Genomic DNA, 18,201 nt, shown 5'->3' with positions numbered 1-18,201 from the left:
TTAAATGCACAATTAAAATTTGCAGAATCCATCACATGGTTAAGTAATTCAAACGAAATATAAAACAAGTAGAGAAGTGCCTGCAGGTAGATTGGCTTCCAGTCAAGTAAATCCCAAAAATAACATATACGACTCAATTGAATTAAGAACTGCAAATAAACAACAAATTTCTGATAATAAATACAAGTAAGAAAGAAAAGCATAAATTATGGTGACAAAACTTACTAATTGAACTTTTTTAGGCCTAAGATCGATTTATATTCGAGGTTAGTAACCCAGCAGCCACTAAACAACCCTACTAGCCACAAAACTTTCTCCTTCATCTGCCTCATTCGTGCACACAACTCATCAAAGCTTCTTTCTCTTTTGAGACTAATGCTTCATTCCTTCACCAAAAGTGTTGTTATTTACATCAGAGTAAAATCATACAATCTACAAACATCCCCTTCCATGAGGAAAACTGCAATACTATAGTATCGGATTAAATGGGAAAGAAAGGTTAACATAACATTGAACAGATGATACATTCAACCACCGTTCAATCCTCAAAATCCCATTCGCTATCCCTTCTCGACGACCTCCCGAACACTGAACTTGATCTACTTCTCCTTGTAAATCCAGAATCTGAGCCCGAACGTGATGAACTCCTAAATCTTCCAAAAAAAGAAACAAAATTCCGGAAAACACGTCCTAATCCTCTACTCTCATGTGACCTTCTCCCACTAGGCGCCCATGAAATCCTTCTAGGAGCACCCGCATTATTGAACCCACCATCCATCTCAGTAAACACTACGGGAAACTCCCTCTCCGCTGCTCTAGTCCCTCCAGTAAACCTCCCCACAGCAAACCCACCTCCCGGTAGCCTCCATATGGTTAATCCCACAGCTTCTTCATCTCTAACAGCATCGTTTTCCACTAAGTTATTTCCGTTATTTTCTGTTGGCAATTCATGGCGGCAAACAGGGCAAGAGTTCCGAATAGAAAGCCAAGGTAAAATACAATCTGAATGGTACATATGCTTACAAGGCATCTCCCGGGCTTCGGAGTGGAGCTCGAATGGCTCTTTACAAACTGCACAATGAGATTCCGATCTCACGTGGCTTCCTACGATTTTTATCACCGGCATTGATTCAATTGCCGCTTTGGAGGCAGGCGGATGATCGAGACGGCCAACTCCGTTGGCTTCTAATTGAGATAACTGATCAAGAATCCGATCAAAACCCGACCCCATTAAAAACTCCGACATACTAGCAGGCAAGGGACGAAGACCCGACCCGGACCCATCATCGTAATAAAGCTCGAAATTTCTATTACCTCTCTCGGTAACTATGCCATCAGCTTCGGAGGTTGGTCCACGTAGGACAACAACAGGGTTGAAAGGGGAGCGATCGCCAGCGTTCCGACGAGTGCGGCGGAATTGAGGAGTGGCGCTGGGGCTTGACGTGTCGGAATACATGGCGGCGGCAGGGAAACGATGGTGGATAGGAGATCGAGAGGGCGTTTCGATTTCTTCTATGAATCCTCCACCACAGTCGGGGCAGTTGAGCGAATCTTGGGGAGATCGGAGCCGGATCCGGATGAAGCGGTTGCAACTGTAGCACCAATAGGGAGATCTAATCGATTCCATAGAAATTAAACCCAAAAAAGATTATCAAGAAATTAAAACGTGGAAATTGAGAAATCAGAGAAATTTAAAAGAACCCGAGAATGAGAGAGAGAGAGAGAGAAAGAGGAGAGAGGGAGAGAGAGATATGATAAAAGGAAACAGGATGCGTCATGCGTGGAAAATTCAACGGTATAAGCGCGTGGTTGTTACGCTTTCAATTACATCTTTAACGGAGTTCGATTGCTTCTTGAGTTGTATTGTTAACGACGTTAGTGATCTCATAGGAGAAGAGCGCGATGGCCCTTTAGTTGAATGGAAAATTGTACTTTTGACCAATAATTCAATTTAGTCCCTTATGATTCCTCTCTTAATGGAAAATTGTACTTTTGACCCTTCTAAAATTGAATAATTAATTAGACCCAAATGTTTTAAAGTTAACATAAAAATTTAAGAACCAATTTGTTTTAAATTAAAAATTTTAAATTTTAACTCAATAGAAAGATTAAAACCATAACTATGTTGAAATTATTTTAACAAAAAATATTTATAAAAGAAATAAAAAATTTAATTACACGTTTAATACCCTAATTATTATTTTTGTTCTGTTTCGATCACCTAAGTATTTTTTGTTTAAAAATTACACTTAATGTTACTTTTTAGTTTCATTTTGATCATCAATCGTTAAAAAATTAACAGTGATGGTAATGTGTTACCATAAGATAATGTCATATCATCATTAAAAAATTAAAAAAAATATAATGTCAGCATTTTTTTTAATTTTTTAACGTTGAGTGATAAAAGTGAAATTAAAACGTAATATTTAATATGATTTTGAAATAAAAAATAATTGAATAATCAAAACGGAACAAAAGTGATAGTTGGAGTACTAAACTTGTAATTGGTCGGCATCGACAAATTTCGTAGGCGCCGCCGCGGTAGCGCTTTCCGCCACTTTCTAGTTTCAAAGGAAAAGGTCGCCTAGAATTTTCGCTGAAATTCTCTAATTAAAGGAAACTCATCTCAGTTCATCGGATTCTCTTCTTTAATTTATCTTCAAAAGAGACGAAGGTACCGGTTTAGTTAGCATAAGAAACTATGGCTACCCAACTGGGATGGATTGCTGAAATGGAGCATTGCTAACTCTGATGGAACTCATCCTGATCATAATTTAAGGTAAGCCCATATTTTTTTCTCAGTGACCCTTTATTTCTGATCGTTAATTGATAATTTAGTGGGTTATTATTTGTTTATTTTTGCTATCTAGTGAGGAAGACAGAAGATGGTTTATGGAAGCAATGCAATGGCAGACCGTTGATGTGATTCAGCGGATGAAAGATGTAACTTTGGTTATGCACACTCCAGAGCAAGTATTGGAAGCTCAAGGAATTACGGCTTTTTTCTTCTGGGGTTTATGAGTAGCTTTTTATGCAATCTGATTTGAGGGTGGCAGATATGTTGGATGAGTTGCAAGAACATGTTGAATCTATTGACATGGCCAATGGTAAGGTTTCTCTGTCATTTTTGATGTTATATATCTTCAGTGTTATAGTTTTTGGCTGCTTAGGGTTTGATTGTATGCAATGAGAATACTATTTATGTTTCATGGGATAAGTAATTCCTGTGGATGCTACCAATGTTGGAATCAATATTTCCATTTTAGGGAACTTGTTGCTTCATATAGCCTTTTCGTTTCTGGTCCCGATACTGTTTCTGCTCAAATCAGTCTTGCACTTTTAATCTTTTCAATTGATCCAAAACTATATATACTTATACGGTCTGTGTGCGCTTGAGGCAGATTTGCACTCAAAATTGGTGGTTTGGTTCCTCTCGGTTATTTGAAGAATTCACATACCAACATTCGAGCAAAAGCTGCAGAAGTTGTATCCACTATTGTACAGAATAATCCCCGGAGTCAACAGTTGTTATGGAAGCAAATGGCTTAGAGCCTCTCATTTCCAATTTGTCATCTGACCCTGATGTAACTGTCCAGCCAAAGCACTTTATGCAATATCTTGTGGGTACAATTTTCTGTAGTATACTTCTTAATCAGTGAACATGCTGGTACAGAAAATTTAAAGTATTTTGATGTGACATCTTTTTTCATTGGATTTCAGCCTTGATTCGCCACAACAAACCTGGTATTGCAGTATTTCGACTTGCAAACGGTTATGCTGCCTTGAGAGATGCTTTGGGAACTGAGAATGTAAGATTTCAAAGGTAAACTTCAGATCAGTCTTTGCAGTTCAATCCTGCATTATAATTCTGTCGATAATAGGTATTTTGGTTGCATTTGAAGATGTCTCCAATGTGAAAATAAAATGATTTCTAAATATTAAATAGTTACCTACAGTTCAATGTTCCCGTGTTTATTATTTTATCGCTTGTATCCCTACTGGTTTTCTAATTTAATTGCCTTTTTTCTTCCAGGAAAGCCTTGAACTTGATTCAATACCTACTGCATGAAAATCCATCAGATTGCAATGTTATGAGCGAGCTGGGGTTTCCCCGCATAATGATGCATCTTGCCTCTAGTGAGGATGCAGAAGTAAGAGAAGCTGCTCTTCGTTGTTTCCTTGAGCTTGTTCAGGACAAGACTGGTGGGAACAATGGTGGTCTAGGCGAAGACAACGAGAAGCTGAAGCAAATTCTTGAAGAACGAGTTAAAGCTATCAGTTTGATGTCTCCTGAAGACCTAGGTGCTGCCAGGGAGGAGAAGCAGCTTGTGGACTCCCTTTGGAGCATGTATTATAAGGAGATTTCTTCCCTTAGAGACAATGAACTTTTAGCACTTCCTGGTGAAGATGAGCCTCCTCCTGATGTTGCCAGCCAGCATTTTGAGCCTCCTCCCCGAGGTTGGGCTCGAACCAGCGATTCAAACTCCAGTGTGAAAAAGCAGGATGCTCCTCTATTATTAGGACCAAGCCCTTGAAACTGATGGTCTCAATTGTTTAGGTGCCAGACTGCCAGTAGAACAAGTCAACTGAAGCTGATGTTGGGAAATCTTCACATAAAGCCCTAGGCACATCCTGATAAAATTAGCACTAGATTTGTTTATTTTGGCATGTTTTTCAGAGTTGTTTGTCCTGTTGATCACTGTTACATATTTTTAATTTAATATATGATTTTCACTGGGTATACATTCATATCTTGTCCATTGGCTTAACTGGAAAATTATACCATGTTGCACATATATCCAGCCGACACGAGTTTGGATAACTTAAGTTGTGACAACAACCGAGCCATTGTTAACCAAAATTATACTTGTATCAGAAGCAGAACTTAACATGCATCATTGTTAAATCTATTAATTGAGCAAGATACATTTTAAAACATAGGGAGAATTAATATTTCCATCCATTTCATTATTGACAGATCTTCGTACTCCTAAGATGAAGGGAAGACATTAACTGATCCATCTGCTTTTGAACTAATAACTATCGGTAGAAATCATAAAAAGCAATCTATTTGCGGTGGCGTCGACTTCCTAACACTGCAACGGCGTCGAGCTTGTTACTTCTTTGTCATTGCTCATTTAGGAGGGCAGAAAGTGATAACATAACGTGACGCTCTGCATTTATTTAGGCTGCTAGTGTCATCAAAAGCATAGCTATAAGCCTTTGGGCAGATAGCCTTGAAGAGGTGTGCAAAGAGCGTCGGCTTGCAGGTCTTCGGATTTGCATACTCCCCGGTGCAGCAATATTTAGCTGATTGCATGGCCAGGCAAGCACTCTTGCATCCTATTACCGTGGCACCTTTCTTCACTTCCAATGCTGAGGGGCAGCAAACGTTCAAATCAACTTCGCACGATGCAACTCCGCATCCGATTCCTCCCCCGACCGGTTTCATTGAAACCGGCAAATTAAAGCCATCAACCAAACTAACATCGTAGAAATGCAAAGGTGAAGAAGATGAGCCGAGAGTCATTTCTATCACGGTTGCAGGCGGTACACCGCCCGTTCCTTGGCACTGAAGCCTTCCAGAGCAGTCACCGGTATCACAAGAACCCTTTCCATTACTGTCGAAATGACAACCTTGCCTGCCCCATATCCTCCCTGACCACTTCTGTGGAACGTCTAAAACTACTTCTTCACCGCTACCAAGATGGAAGCCGCCATTTTTAGGACTGGACCGACCTGCACCGCCAAGTATCCCAGGCCAAATGCTTTCCCTGCAGTTGTTCACTAGTATGACTTGCTCCCCATCTGCAATGGACACCCAAAAGAAAATCCTTAACATAAAACGTATAGCTATCATGCAAGAACAAGCCAATAACAATGTCCCATGTACCTGCAATGGAGGAAAATGCTAACAGATATAGGAAGAGCAAAAAGAAGATTGATGAAGCTGCCATTGTCAAGTTTTCGAATTTGACAACGATAGCAATGGACAACGACCGGCTTTTAACTTGAATGGCTAAGGGAAAAGGAAATCTCTGCAGCTGCATCCCCAGGTGTCCTTTTGCTTTCTTTTTCAACTCTCTTTTTCCACTTTGATGATAAATTGGCATATATCCATTGCTTCAAATCAGGGCTTTCTTTTTACCTTCCAAAAATATATATATAAATCTACTTCTTTAGGATCAGAGCTTTAGCAGTGGTAGCCTCAACATGCATAAAATTGTCTACTAGGAATATCATACCATGTGAGCTGAAACTAAAACAACAAAAGTCGAGTCTTGAGAGTATTCCGATTCCCAGACAGTGCTAAAAAAGAAGGCTTGCAAATTGCAATTAAAATACCCTGAAATAGTATTATAAGTTTAGAACAACAATTAAAGAGAAAAGTGCAAGGGAATTCAGGAGATGTGATATGATTATGTTTGTTGCTTTCTTAATCGTGTGGTTTAAGGTTTTTTTTATTGCAATTAAAGCTTGATTGAGATAAACAGGAAAGGTATCACTTCTATGGCTTTATAGGATAGGTAAAACAGGCATTTTCTGGATTTGGAATTTTTCTAGATGGATATGCATGGATAGATGGATAGTTAGAATCAAATACTATTGAACTAAGATCAAATATTGATTGGTAAACCGTCTAACTCGATTATGTAATAGAGGAACCTCAAATATTTATCAAGATCATCAACTCATGTGAGTTGATAACCACAGCTAATGCCAACGAGAGCCTGGTTCCTTTCGTTTCTTTAAATTTCTTAATCATCTTCTACCCTAATCCTTCTTATCTTCCGACGAGAATCCATCCCAATATGAAGACCTAGATTTAGATATATTAGACACCCAAGTTCATCATTCTTCGAAATTGATTTGGGTCTTGGTTCATAAGTTTTGACGAGGGGAGGGGAATGATTTGAGTTATAGAATTGATGCGTTTTCTTAGTATAGTATGTGGTAGTATATGGTGATTATAAAGTAGTATTTGATCAGAGTTTTTTTTTTTTAAATAAACGGTATTTCTTTAATTAAACATAGCATCAGAAGTAACAATTGCACCATTACAATCTGGACTTACAGACTAAAGAACTAAAGGCACGGGTGAAATGGAAACATAGTAAGTGCGTCAGCTGCTCCATTTGCCTCTCGTCGAACGAACCGGACTGATATATGAGGGTGAGAATCGAAGAGTTGTCATGGAACCGGATGACAGAACGATCAGTGGCTGGATTCGCAAGCTGTTAGACCACGTTCAACGAATCACTCTCAACGACAGCAGCCGAAAGCCCCATCTCCACCGCCAAACGGACGCCATGGTAAATGGCCTGAGCTTCAATGATACCAGCAGTAGGATAATCTGCAACAGGGAGAGCACGACCTGCAACCACCGCACCTGAGCTGTCACGAAGAAGAAATAGCCGAGGAAGCAGGAGGACGAGGACATGCGTCATCAACATTTATTTTGATGGTACCTAATGGAGGTTTCATCCATCGACGAGGATGCAAACCAGAGGAGACAGTAGTAGCAAAAGATGCCGAAGAAGCTACAGCGGTGAAGTACGCCGATTGGAGTGTAGCACCTAAAGCAATCAGTTGCCAACTGGGTAGCAATTGACCTCCATGGAAGAAAAGATTCCTGCAATGCCAAATTTTCCGAAGTAAAACCAAAGGAGCAATAAAACGAGGAACCGATAACGTATTCATCAACTGCTCCCACCAAGGATTCAAATAGCGGTAGCGATGCGTTTATCGCGGACATAACGGATGCTATTACGATCATCACGGATATCGCGGACGTAATTTTTTTTTTAAATTATCATAACTTATTATAAAATATAATAATTATAATTATAGAAAACCAATTTTAATGATTTTGAGTATTTTGTAACACTTACTTTGATTGAAAATCACTTTTTTTAATCATAATTATGTTGTTTTACTTTATACACACTTGGACCAATCCAATCCCTATTTGCATTTAATTTAACTTGGAGATTGCCCATCGGTCATAGACTGTGCTTCTTTTCTGATAACTTTGATAGAGGGTTCTCCTCAGAGGAATTTTTAGAAGGCTTCAGATCTGAATCATAAACCACAGTCCTGGTAACCCGTCCAGAGGATTAAATGAATTATCCGAGAATCCCAACTGTGTTACTCCAACTTCGAAACTAATATTCCCTACCAAGGCTCGACCACCTCATTGATCTTTCCCCTTAGTGAGTTCAAGACCAGAATATAAATTTTTTTACACTCACTTTAGTTCAAGTTTTCGCCATACGCCTCAAAACTTCACCATAGCTCTGCAAGATTCTTCAATGTAACATCATTACAGCACTGTAACGCAACTCAGAGAACTCTAGTCATGTTGATCTTTGCATCTGACTCAAAATTTCTGACCAATGAGTTACCTCTACAAAGATCTCTTTAAGGTACAACCACTGCAACTCTTCAAGAGTTAGATATAGATCCTCGTCTGCAATAGTTAGTAAGAATGTCTTTCCTCCCATTCTTTGAATCTTTATATATGAATTGTCATTATTTTTTTTTGAAGTAACTGTATTGTTGGTGATATTTGATGTTGTAACGGGGATTAATAAAAAAAACAGTTTGTTATAACCACGATCGATCATTATTCGTTAAATTACGGCTGTTATCGGCTATTATGGGTGTGATTCTATTTCACACCGTAATTTCGACCAATATTAATAATGGGCCCACTGATACCGCGATATAACACGGCTGTTTTTTAAAATCCTGCCAATCACCGAAAGGCGAGAAAACCATGGGATCAAATGCAAACAAATAACCAGCCTCCGCTAAGATTGGAGAGACAGATGGGAAATCACGCAGTGCATGAGAAACAGTCTCCTCCGCCGAACATAAGCAAGATGACAACCAACAGGAAGGACCTTATGAGCAGCCCTCCAGCCAAACATACGGACCTGAGGGAGCATGGGTAAACAGGATAGGTAAAGGCGAAAAGCCATAACCTGAAAACTTGAACGTCTGTCGATTGCTGGCGGACTACACATTTATAGCCAGGACGGACGGAATAGGCACCGGATGAATGAGGGCTCCATAAAAGCGCATCAGAATGAACTGGAGAGATAGGACACTGTAAAATCGCTTGAGCATCATCATCAACAAAAACTTGCTGAATCAAAGGAACATTTCAGTGGGGCACATCCGACACCATAAAATACCCCCAGAGTATCAGCTGAGAAGTACCATCAACATATTAAGATTGAAGATTAACTCGATGAAGACCACCCCAGTTAACACGGTGCAAAGGAACCGTATTATTAATACCCACCCGCCAATAAAAACCGGATCGTAATTCTTGAATGGCAAGTAAACAAACGTCGCCAAGCAAAAGAAGGCTGATCGCCAAGAGAAGCTTCTAGAATGTGACTCGTGGGGAAATACTTCGCAGCCAAAAGCCGAGCCACCAGACAAGTTGGGTTAATTAATTTATCGAATTTTTTTAATTAATTAACAATACACACATCTTACAAACTTGATGAATTTTTTAATTACTTTTGTTGGTTAATATACGAGGAGAAAAATTAATTATTAAATTTTAACTTTATAGAGAGATTAAAATTATAATTATACATAACATGTAAGAGATTCAATTAAAGATTATTGTAAGTCAAGTCAAGTCGAATATTTTTTTTATTTCAACTTACTCGTAATTTTATATCTTCTATTTGTCACTTAATCTAATTTAAATTTATAGAGGTTTCATTAATTCAATTTTCGGTATAAAATCTTGATACAATATATATATATATATAATTTCATTTTTATTTGATAGAATAAAAATCTAATTAAAAAACATATAAAGAATGATATTATTACAATTATTTATAAATATATAATAAATAATTTTATTATTGTATGAAATTAATTTTTGTTTTGTCTTAAATCTAAATTCCACTTAACTTTATCATCTAAAAATTTCATTCGACCCAAATTTTTTTTTCCAAAAAAAAAATAAATCTCATACAATAAAATCAGATTCGAATGTTACACCTATGATATGTTACTTGCGTGAAGGAGAAGAAGGTTCCATTTTTATTTTCGTATGGTTTTCACTTTCTACTCCCAACTCCCCAGGATAAACTAAAACCCTTCTGATCGTCAAAATTAGGGTTTTGGCAACCAATATACGATAAGCAGCACAGATGATTCACGCTGCAGTTAAGCTATCAAGATCGGTCATTTCCCTCTCTCGAACTTCCCGACGGGCTGCAATCCCCTGCAGAACTTCATCGCAGCCGTTGAGACTCCTCCACGATGGAATCAAAGGTCCCGGTTCCAATCCAGTCGCTGTTCAGATGATCAATTACGCTCTCTCACATGCCAGGTCCCAGAAATCAGGTTTATACTTTCACCCATTTAGCTAATGTTCCAAGTTCTGGACTGATGACAATTAAGTTTCTACTTTTTTTACTGTTCTTCGTGCAAATTTGATTTTCCTAAGTGGATGATTTTGGTAGATGAATCATTTGCTCAAGGCATGTTGATATTGGAGCAGTGTCTTTCAATTCAGTCAAGTGAAAGTGAAGGTCAATACACTCAAAACTCTGTTGGAACGGTGTTACTTGCAATGTCTAATTTATTATATGAAAGGTGATTCTTCCTTGTTTTCTTTTTTTTTTTCTGTCCCGTTTTCTATTTTTAGATTAGGAACTGATGATGGTTAATTTTACTTTTAGAGGAAGTATTGAAGAAGCTATCGGAAAGTTGCATAGAATTCAGGAATTAACCCATTCCTCCTTGGGCGTTAAAGGTAAAGTTTTACTGTTTCATTTTCCATTTCTGTTTAAAATTCCACTGCTTAAAAGGTTATTCACTAATCTGGTATTTGCTATAGTTGCTGCAACAGAAGCTCTTGTTGGTCTCTATTTACAGTTGGCCCAGGTATGTGAATCCTTCCATTACTATTTTTAGCTTAATCGAATGACATGTGGCATATATGATTCCGATTTATTTGGGGATGGTTCTCCTTTATATAGGATGATACTTCATCAGTTCTCGCAGATAAATGCTTAGAGTTTTTGCATAAAGAAGATTTAAAAAGTAATGGTGGAAACGAAGAATCTTTGATTGCTCGTGCTAAAGCAGTGAAGGGGCTAGTTGAGCTTGTCGCTGGTAACCTTGAGTCAGGTAAAGTAAAGGTGTCGCCCAAGTTTTGGTCCATTGTTTTGTTGTCTTATTGATTTGTGTAATTACTTAATGTGAGCTGCATCTGAACTGCAGCTGAAACATTTTTCCATGGAGTCCAATATAATGGAACTTGGAATGGTGAGGATCTTTCATTTTATCAGTTGCTAATTCACCGTAAAAGAGACTTGTGTATAATATTTGCTGTTGGACAATTCAGACACTGCTGCTTTATCATATGGAGAATTTCTACATGCTACACAAAAGTTTTCTCAGGCCAAAGAATTATACCAAAACGTAATTGAAGGAGTGCCCAAAAGTGACGATTTTAGTGACATGAACACCTTGGCAGTTTGTAATATGGCTCCAGATGAAGTTTTGCTTGCTGCAACCTTTGCCTTGGGGCAACTCGAGTCACACATGGGGTGATTTTATGGTTATTTGTTCATGTCTTTGTTTCCTGATCTTTTCCAACTCATCTTTCTCATCAATGTCTGCAACCTGTAATTCAGGAATTTTGGTGCTGCAGAGGAGATATTGACAAAGGCACTAACTAAAACAGAAGAGTACTTTGGTGTGTAAATTTGGATTTGTATTTATCTACAAAAAATAAAATGTTGTAGGCTTTTGAATGGTTCTGCTTGTTAATTGCATCATAATTTGCCCTCTGATTTTTTTGATTTCTTTCAGGCTCTAATCATCCAAAGGTTGGTGTTGTCTTGACCTGCATAGCTCTCATGTTTCGGAACAAAGCAACACAAGAGCGTTCAAGCTCTCTTTTGATTCAAGAGGTCAGAACTTCCACCTTCTGTATTTAATTAAGGCATTAGTCTATATTTATTTATCTGGTTTTGAAGTTTTGCATGGTTTTGTCAGTTATAGGATACTGTTTTTGCCAGTGATAAAAGGAGAAAAAATAGAATGGCTTCTTATTAGAGAGGTTTATTTATTTATTTATTTTGAAGTTTCTGATTATAGAGGTTTGAATTTAAAAGAGGAATATCTGTACGTGTGGTACAACCAATCCCAGTTACTGAAAATTATTGACCTCTTTTAAATGAACTGCCTCGTTATATTTGAGTATTGGAGTTTGCATGTATACTGTCTTGCATCTTAGGATCCTAGATGGCTATAGATTAGTAGAGGAATGTCTTTATGGCTGATCTATATTGCTTAGGATTAAAATTTGGGTTGAGACAATTATGATGGTGATTCCTTTCCCCGAGTTATTTGTAGCCCATTGTTCGAATCTATTTCAGAGCTTAAGTCGGGTATTGATTCAATAATTTGTGGTTGGCAGGGACTTTACAGACGGGCAATCGAGTTTCTGAAAGCTCCGCCATTGGAGTCTAAAGGTTTGGAATATTAGAATATTTCTGTTTCCTGGTGTTTAAGCAAATGAATAACTGTTTCCCCTTTTCATTTCTTTGGCGCAGAGACAAAACTGGACAGAGGGGATATTTTAGCTCTTGCAAGAGGTATGGTCTATTGTTTCACATCTTTCTGTTCCGGGTGGGGAATTAATAATCTGAGAATTATATACCCTAAAAATTGGCGTGACACGGCTAGCATTTAATACAAACACAGCTGCAGCATATCATATTAATCGAGTATTGTGCAATGCCAACAAAAAAAAATTATGTTCATGCATAGTGCCCTGCAGTAACCAGGTCGGCTGGTTGTGCTTTGTTCAGGTGGGTATGCAGAAGTACTTTGTGTTCAACAGAACAGGAAGACTGAAGGTGAGAAAATGAAGACATGGGCAGAAGCTGTATGGAGTAATCGTCGAATGTCACTAGCTGATGCATTAGACATCTCAGAGCCTTCAAGTAGGGTGCCAGTTATAGATGCTCGAATTATCCGAGTGCTGTAGATCATCTTCAATTCGTTTGAATGTGGCAATCATCTATGCTTTTGTTTATATGCATTGACGAATAAATGTGCTAAACTTTGGAGCCTCTGTAACAATTATATGACCTCCATCAATTATATGACCTCCATCACATCCAGGGCTAGGAATGTACTTAGATTAGTTATGTTAGAATATCCTTGGCAATAATTCACATCAGCAGATAGTCAGATGATGATGCTGGTGTGCAATAGAAGAGAAGCATCTGTAAACTATTATATCCAAATTTAATGAGATATGACCCTATCTTCTAGGGTATATACTATAAAAACTCGTGATTTAAAAAATTAGATTGTACAGTAAAAACTGAGAATTTGCAGTTTGATCACAGGTGAAGAAGAAATATTTCATATGTAAAGTGTTCAAAGTTTATATATTTGGGGTACGTAATGTGTTCTTGTCTCCATGGATTGACTCTCTACAGAGGAATATCAAGACCTTTGCCAACATCTACCCCAATCGTCTGAAGTATTCCCTTGTTTAGTATCTGCAAAAACCAAACACCAACACCATAATGCCAATGGCCGATACAAAAAATAAAAAGGAAAGGTAGAAAGCATACCAGTTCTACAATGAAAACACCAATTATGCCAATCATACAGGCCCTGGAATTCCATATTTCAGCTACCCTAGTAAACCCCAGAAATGGTGCTTGGAATTTTGGCTCCACTTTTGGCACTTCAACCTGAATCATTATTTTTAAGGGAAACAAAGTTTTTATGAGAAAAAGAGAAAAAAAACCAGAAATATATGGAATATAAGATGAATCAGAACCCATAAAAGAGAACAGAAACCAAGAAAGTACCCCAGCGGGAAGCTTGGCAGCTAGGACCTTGAAGGGTGCTCGGTTCCTGAAGCTTGTGGTGTTATGTTGCTGCCGATTCTGGCGTTGAATTGTTAAGGGTTTAGTGGGAACAAGAAACGATGAGGAAATGAGTGAAGAAGCAGCCATTGGTTTCAGTCTGCAGCCAAATCCAAAAGCTATCGTGTGGTTTATCTGTGCTCTTATCTGCATCAAAGCTTTGAAGCCGGTGGGTCCCCCAGGAGTAGAGCTTGTGGTTGTGGTTGTCGGGCTATGTTTTACTAACGGTTCTGGAGCTGACAACTCATTGCGGTTCGAACAAATTATTCGTGGAATGCTACAGAGCATAAGAAGTAGGCGATTTGATAAAACTGACATTTTTTAATCGAATATCTCTCTTCTTAGTACCATTTATTTTATATTTTTTAAAGTGATACCCTATCGGTTGAGGTGGCGAAAGGCACATTTTCGGGGACGCGCTTTACCTGGTTTTACGCTGAGTTAGATGTCACGTGTGAAAAGCGCATCCCCTAAGACGCACTTTACCTTTATTTTATTGATTCACTTGTCACGCGATATTTTTTTTAATAATAAAAATTTTATTTTTATTGTTATTATAAATTAATAATATATTATGTAAATTGTTTCAGTTATAATTTAATAATTATCGAATGTATTTTTTTAATGTGTGTTAAAGGTGGAGTGTATTATCCACATTAATCGGATAGAACAACAGATGAAAACTAGTTTTTATTTTATTGTAGTTATATGAAAAATGTATAAAATTATTATATTACACGTATGGTTATATTATTATTTTTTATTTTGATTATCGATCTATTATTTTGATCACTTAATTATTTAAATATTATCAATCTAGTCATCTGTTATTATTATTTAACAAAAATATTGATACATAAGTTAATAAAATTAGTATAATTATACATTTAATCTGTTATTATTATTATACATTGAGAAATTATAGAAAATGTAATTACATTTAAATATTAAAAACAAAAACATTCATTTAAATAGAATACTAGGTTACATAAGGGTTAACGATTATGTGATGATAATAGAGCTGAACATTTTTTTCTATTGTGTCCGATGTTTCTACAATGCCCACATCGTTTTTGTTCTGTTGACTTCTCCCGAATATCCATATCACAATGTATTCTAGTAGATTTTGGACGACCTGAGTCCCTCAATAGAAATAGATTTGGTACAATTGTAAGCCAAGTTTGAATCTCATCTAGGTCTCTTTCGTTTCCTATGGGTGGAAACTCAAATTCATATACCTTAAATACTTGTGAAAGTTGGTATACGGGATCAACATAATTTTTGTAGTCCAAATGCGAATGTGAGCAAGCTGCAATGACATGAGAGCATGAATATTTGAGTGCTTGAAAGAAACCACAATCGCACCACCTCTCATGCAAATTAACTTTGAAAGAGTTAGCTTTAATCCTTTGCAGCGGACGTGGCATTTCGGTTACACGAAACAATTCACGGGTGCGAGAAAAATTTGTAACCAACATCCCATTTGATGCAACCACTTTTTTCTGTAAATCAGCTACTAGTCTTGGGTGGTAAATATGGTCGTTTTGCATCCAAGTAAGAGCTTGTCCACCGAGCTTTGCAAAGAGTTGACCCAAACGAAAATAAGTCGTTTTGACCAATGCCGTGACTGGTAAATGACATGCCCCCTTTAAGGTTGAATTTATTGCTTCAGTCAAGTTTGTTGTCATATGACCATAGCGATACCCCCCGTCATACGCCTTTGTCCACATTTCTTTGCTGATGTCCATAATGTACTAGCACCCCTTCTTATTTTTGCCAAACAACTCTTGTAGCATCGACTCAAACCTTTGAGGTAAGAGTTCGTAACCTAAGCCATTAGGAATATGTAATAGTTAATATGAAGTATAAATAAGTAATACGAAAATGATAGAAAAATTGGGGAAAAGTAACATACACATCCGCACGACTAATTGACGTTTATCGTTCTTCTTGTATTTTCCGTAATAGTTTGCAGCAATATGACGGACACAATAACGATGTTGAACATGTGGAGGTCTATACATTGTACCCAAAGAGTCCATTGTTGCTTTTATCTCGGCTCCTCGGTCTGAAATAATGCATACTCGTTCCCTGGTGACAACATGTAAACGTAAATTTTTAAGGAAAAAAGCCCAAGACTCAGTGTCTTCTCCTTGAACGAGGGCAAACGTAGCGGGAAGAATATTGTGGTTTCCATCTTGGACCACAACCAATAATAAAACTTGCTTGTATTTTCCATACAAGAAAGTACCATCAATTTGGACAACTGGTTTACAGTACTTGACTGCATTAATACACTGAGGGTAAGTCCAAAAGACAAGGTAGAATTGGCAGCGATCACGAACCACTCGATCATTCACGTAATGATGTTGAGTTTCGAACTCAACAATTTTCCCGGGATTGAGTCTTTGCACAACATGAAACCAACTGGGCAACTCGTTGTAAGATGAATCCCATTCGCCATGAAGTTTGCAAATGGCATTCTGTTTTTCCAACCAAGCTTTTTTATATGAGACGGTTTACCCATATTGTGACTGTATAGCAGAAATCAACACTGCAACAACTATATGAGAGCTTTGCTTCACAATGGGCATGATTGCTTGGCAAATAATGTTGGAGTCCAAGTTGGGATGATCCTGGTTTATACCTCTTGGACAACACGTATGAGGACCGTTGTATCTGGTTAGTTCCCATAAGTTGTTCTTCATCTTCCTCTTTGATACACGAACCATCCATTGACATCCGTTGTCATGTTGGACGCAGTAGCAGACATATTTCTCTGTGTTAGATTGGTCAACTCGAGACTGAACTGAGTTACGAATATTGTAACTCTTTATTGCCATCATTGCTTCCTCCTTCGATGCGAACTTCATTCCAATATGTAAATCACCATCATTAACTGTTGATTAAAGTCCATAGTTGCCAACATCAGGAAGATCCAAAAATTCGGGCTCATACATTGCATCATAATCAGCCTCATACATATGTGCAGGAAGTTCGGCTGGTGTTGTATTTATCGGAACGTCATCCTCGTCATCATCAGAATGTACGTTAAATTGTGGTGAGTCAGGTTCAACGAATAATCCCGTTTCAGTACCATCTGCACCTGGCTCCCGAAGAGGTTCTTCTGGTGGAGATGATGGTTCCTCCGATAATCTAATATTGAGGTCAAATAAGTTCCCGCTTGTGTGTCCTCCCCTTGAACTGAGGCCATTGTATCTGTAACATCCCAAATTACGGGTTAGTGACCAAATCGTAAATTTTCAGAATTTGGTGATTAAAGTTGTCGTAACCGGTTTTCGTCCGGGCACGAATTTTTTACTTGGCGGGAAAAATAATGTGGATACAAAATAATTAAAAAAATGGTTTGGGAGTCGTCATCGACCTTTTGGGTCAGGTAGGTCGAATACCTAAAAATTACATTTTAAAAGAGTTTTTAAGACAACATCAGTTAAAAGATAAACTGATCTGCGTTTAACCAAAAATTCGTTCTTTTTAGAAATAAAAAGGGATTCGTGGTCGGTTACGTTTAGGGAAGGATTAGCACCCCTACAACGCCCAAAATTAGTACTTTTTAATTATAAATTGTCTCTATTATTAAAAATTCAAAGATATATTTAATTTATAATCATGTTATTTATAATTTAAAGAATATATATATATATATATATATATATATATATATTATATATTTAAATAACATATTTATTTATTTAGAAATATCAGAAAAGGGTTTCTAGGTACTTTAAGACAGCTCTTTCTTTTGATATTAAAAAATAATAATAATAAATTATTTTAATATAGTAAGATATTTATTTATTTAAAAATATTAGAAAAGGGTTTCTAGTTGTTTTAAGACAGCTATTTCCTTCAATATTTAAAAATAAATAAATAACTAAAACATAATAATAAAATAAAATTAAACATATCTAGTTCATAAATAGGATTTTTATTTAATAGAAAACAAATAAAATAAATAAATAATTAATATTTATTATATATATATTTATATGACTAAGATAATAATAAAATAATAATTAAAGCAATAATTGAAAAATAAAAGTAATAATATTGTAAATAAATAATGATTAAAATAAAATAAATTAAAAATATAGTGTTAAAATGTAGATATTTAACTTAGTACTCTACTTCAAAATATCATAAAATCCAGAGTCCTACAGTGTAATTTAGCCTTAATAATATATACAGGATTAAAATAAAATTTATTAAAATTACCAGGGACTAATTAGGTATTTACTGTAAA

General features: G+C 36.9%; 5 protein-coding genes across 5 annotated transcripts; 2 read left to right on the top strand and 3 right to left on the bottom strand.

The window, feature by feature from the left end:
• Positions 1-120: 120 nt before the first annotated feature.
• Positions 121-16,760, bottom strand: LOC120150837 (probable E3 ubiquitin-protein ligase RHC2A). Its single transcript, XM_039163454.1, has 3 exons — positions 16,756-16,760; positions 9,372-9,377; positions 121-1,632 (listed from the first exon to the last, which is right to left on the bottom strand). Exon 3 carries the CDS (start codon positions 1,625-1,627, stop codon positions 539-541), a length of 1,089 nt encoding a protein of 362 aa, XP_039019385.1. The 5' UTR covers positions 1,628-1,632; positions 9,372-9,377; positions 16,756-16,760; the 3' UTR covers positions 121-538.
• Positions 3,482-4,741, top strand: LOC120150839. Its single transcript, XM_039163456.1, has 3 exons — positions 3,482-3,620; positions 3,721-3,823; positions 4,034-4,741. Exon 3 carries the CDS (start codon positions 4,092-4,094, stop codon positions 4,533-4,535), a length of 444 nt encoding a protein of 147 aa, XP_039019387.1. The 5' UTR covers positions 3,482-3,620; positions 3,721-3,823; positions 4,034-4,091; the 3' UTR covers positions 4,536-4,741.
• On the bottom strand, positions 4,925-6,119 carry LOC120150838 (thaumatin-like protein). Its single transcript, XM_039163455.1, has 2 exons — positions 5,894-6,119; positions 4,925-5,808 (listed from the first exon to the last, which is right to left on the bottom strand). The coding sequence occupies exons 1-2, from the start codon at positions 6,111-6,113 to the stop codon at positions 5,135-5,137; spliced, it is 894 nt and encodes a 297-aa protein (XP_039019386.1). The 5' UTR covers positions 6,114-6,119; the 3' UTR covers positions 4,925-5,134.
• On the top strand, positions 10,064-13,160 carry LOC120150836. The gene is made up of 12 exons (XM_039163453.1): positions 10,064-10,380; positions 10,500-10,632; positions 10,719-10,792; positions 10,877-10,923; positions 11,019-11,169; positions 11,263-11,307; positions 11,387-11,591; positions 11,679-11,740; positions 11,857-11,957; positions 12,467-12,521; positions 12,603-12,644; positions 12,861-13,160. Exons 1-12 carry the CDS (start codon positions 10,185-10,187, stop codon positions 13,037-13,039), a joined length of 1,290 nt encoding a protein of 429 aa, XP_039019384.1. The 5' UTR covers positions 10,064-10,184; the 3' UTR covers positions 13,040-13,160.
• LOC120150841 (light-harvesting complex-like protein OHP1, chloroplastic) lies at positions 13,408-14,105 on the bottom strand. The gene is made up of 3 exons (XM_039163457.1): positions 13,881-14,105; positions 13,638-13,760; positions 13,408-13,562 (listed from the first exon to the last, which is right to left on the bottom strand). Exons 1-3 carry the CDS (start codon positions 14,088-14,090, stop codon positions 13,494-13,496), a joined length of 402 nt encoding a protein of 133 aa, XP_039019388.1. The 5' UTR covers positions 14,091-14,105; the 3' UTR covers positions 13,408-13,493.
• Positions 16,761-18,201: the final 1,441 nt, after the last annotated feature.

Source organism: Hibiscus syriacus, unplaced genomic scaffold (assembly GCF_006381635.1).
Source record: "Hibiscus syriacus cultivar Baekdansim isolate YM2019G1 unplaced genomic scaffold, ASM638163v2 tig00111027_pilon, whole genome shotgun sequence".
NCBI lineage: Eukaryota > Viridiplantae > Streptophyta > Magnoliopsida > Malvales > Malvaceae > Hibiscus > Hibiscus syriacus.
This window is presented reverse-complemented; position numbering and strand designations above follow the sequence as displayed.

What these genes read in the sequence shown, in the direction of transcription:
- LOC120150837 (XM_039163454.1), bottom strand. Translation starts at nt 1,627, where the DNA reads ATGGAATCGATTAGATCTCCCTATTGGTGCTACAGTTGCAACCGCTTC.
- LOC120150839 (XM_039163456.1), top strand. Translation starts at nt 4,092, where the DNA reads ATGAGCGAGCTGGGGTTTCCCCGCATAATGATGCATCTTGCCTCTAGT.
- LOC120150841 (XM_039163457.1), bottom strand. Translation starts at nt 14,090, where the DNA reads ATGCAGATAAGAGCACAGATAAACCACACGATAGCTTTTGGATTTGGC. An exon ending in CTGCCAAGCTTCCCGCTGGG is followed by an intron (nt 13,761 to 13,880) that starts GTACTTTCTTGG and finishes ATAATGATTCAG; the next exon opens with GTTGAAGTGCCAAAAGTGGA. An exon ending in GTGTTTTCATTGTAGAACTG is followed by an intron (nt 13,563 to 13,637) that starts GTATGCTTTCTA and finishes TGGTTTTTGCAG; the next exon opens with ATACTAAACAAGGGAATACT.
- LOC120150836 (XM_039163453.1), top strand. Translation starts at nt 10,185, where the DNA reads ATGATTCACGCTGCAGTTAAGCTATCAAGATCGGTCATTTCCCTCTCT. An exon ending in TTCCTCCTTGGGCGTTAAAG is followed by an intron (nt 10,793 to 10,876) that starts GTAAAGTTTTAC and finishes TATTTGCTATAG; the next exon opens with TTGCTGCAACAGAAGCTCTT. An exon ending in TATTTTAGCTCTTGCAAGAG is followed by an intron (nt 12,645 to 12,860) that starts GTATGGTCTATT and finishes TGCTTTGTTCAG; the next exon opens with GTGGGTATGCAGAAGTACTT.
- LOC120150838 (XM_039163455.1), bottom strand. Translation starts at nt 6,113, where the DNA reads ATGCCAATTTATCATCAAAGTGGAAAAAGAGAGTTGAAAAAGAAAGCA. An exon ending in AGCATTTTCCTCCATTGCAG is followed by an intron (nt 5,809 to 5,893) that starts GTACATGGGACA and finishes TGTCCATTGCAG; the next exon opens with ATGGGGAGCAAGTCATACTA.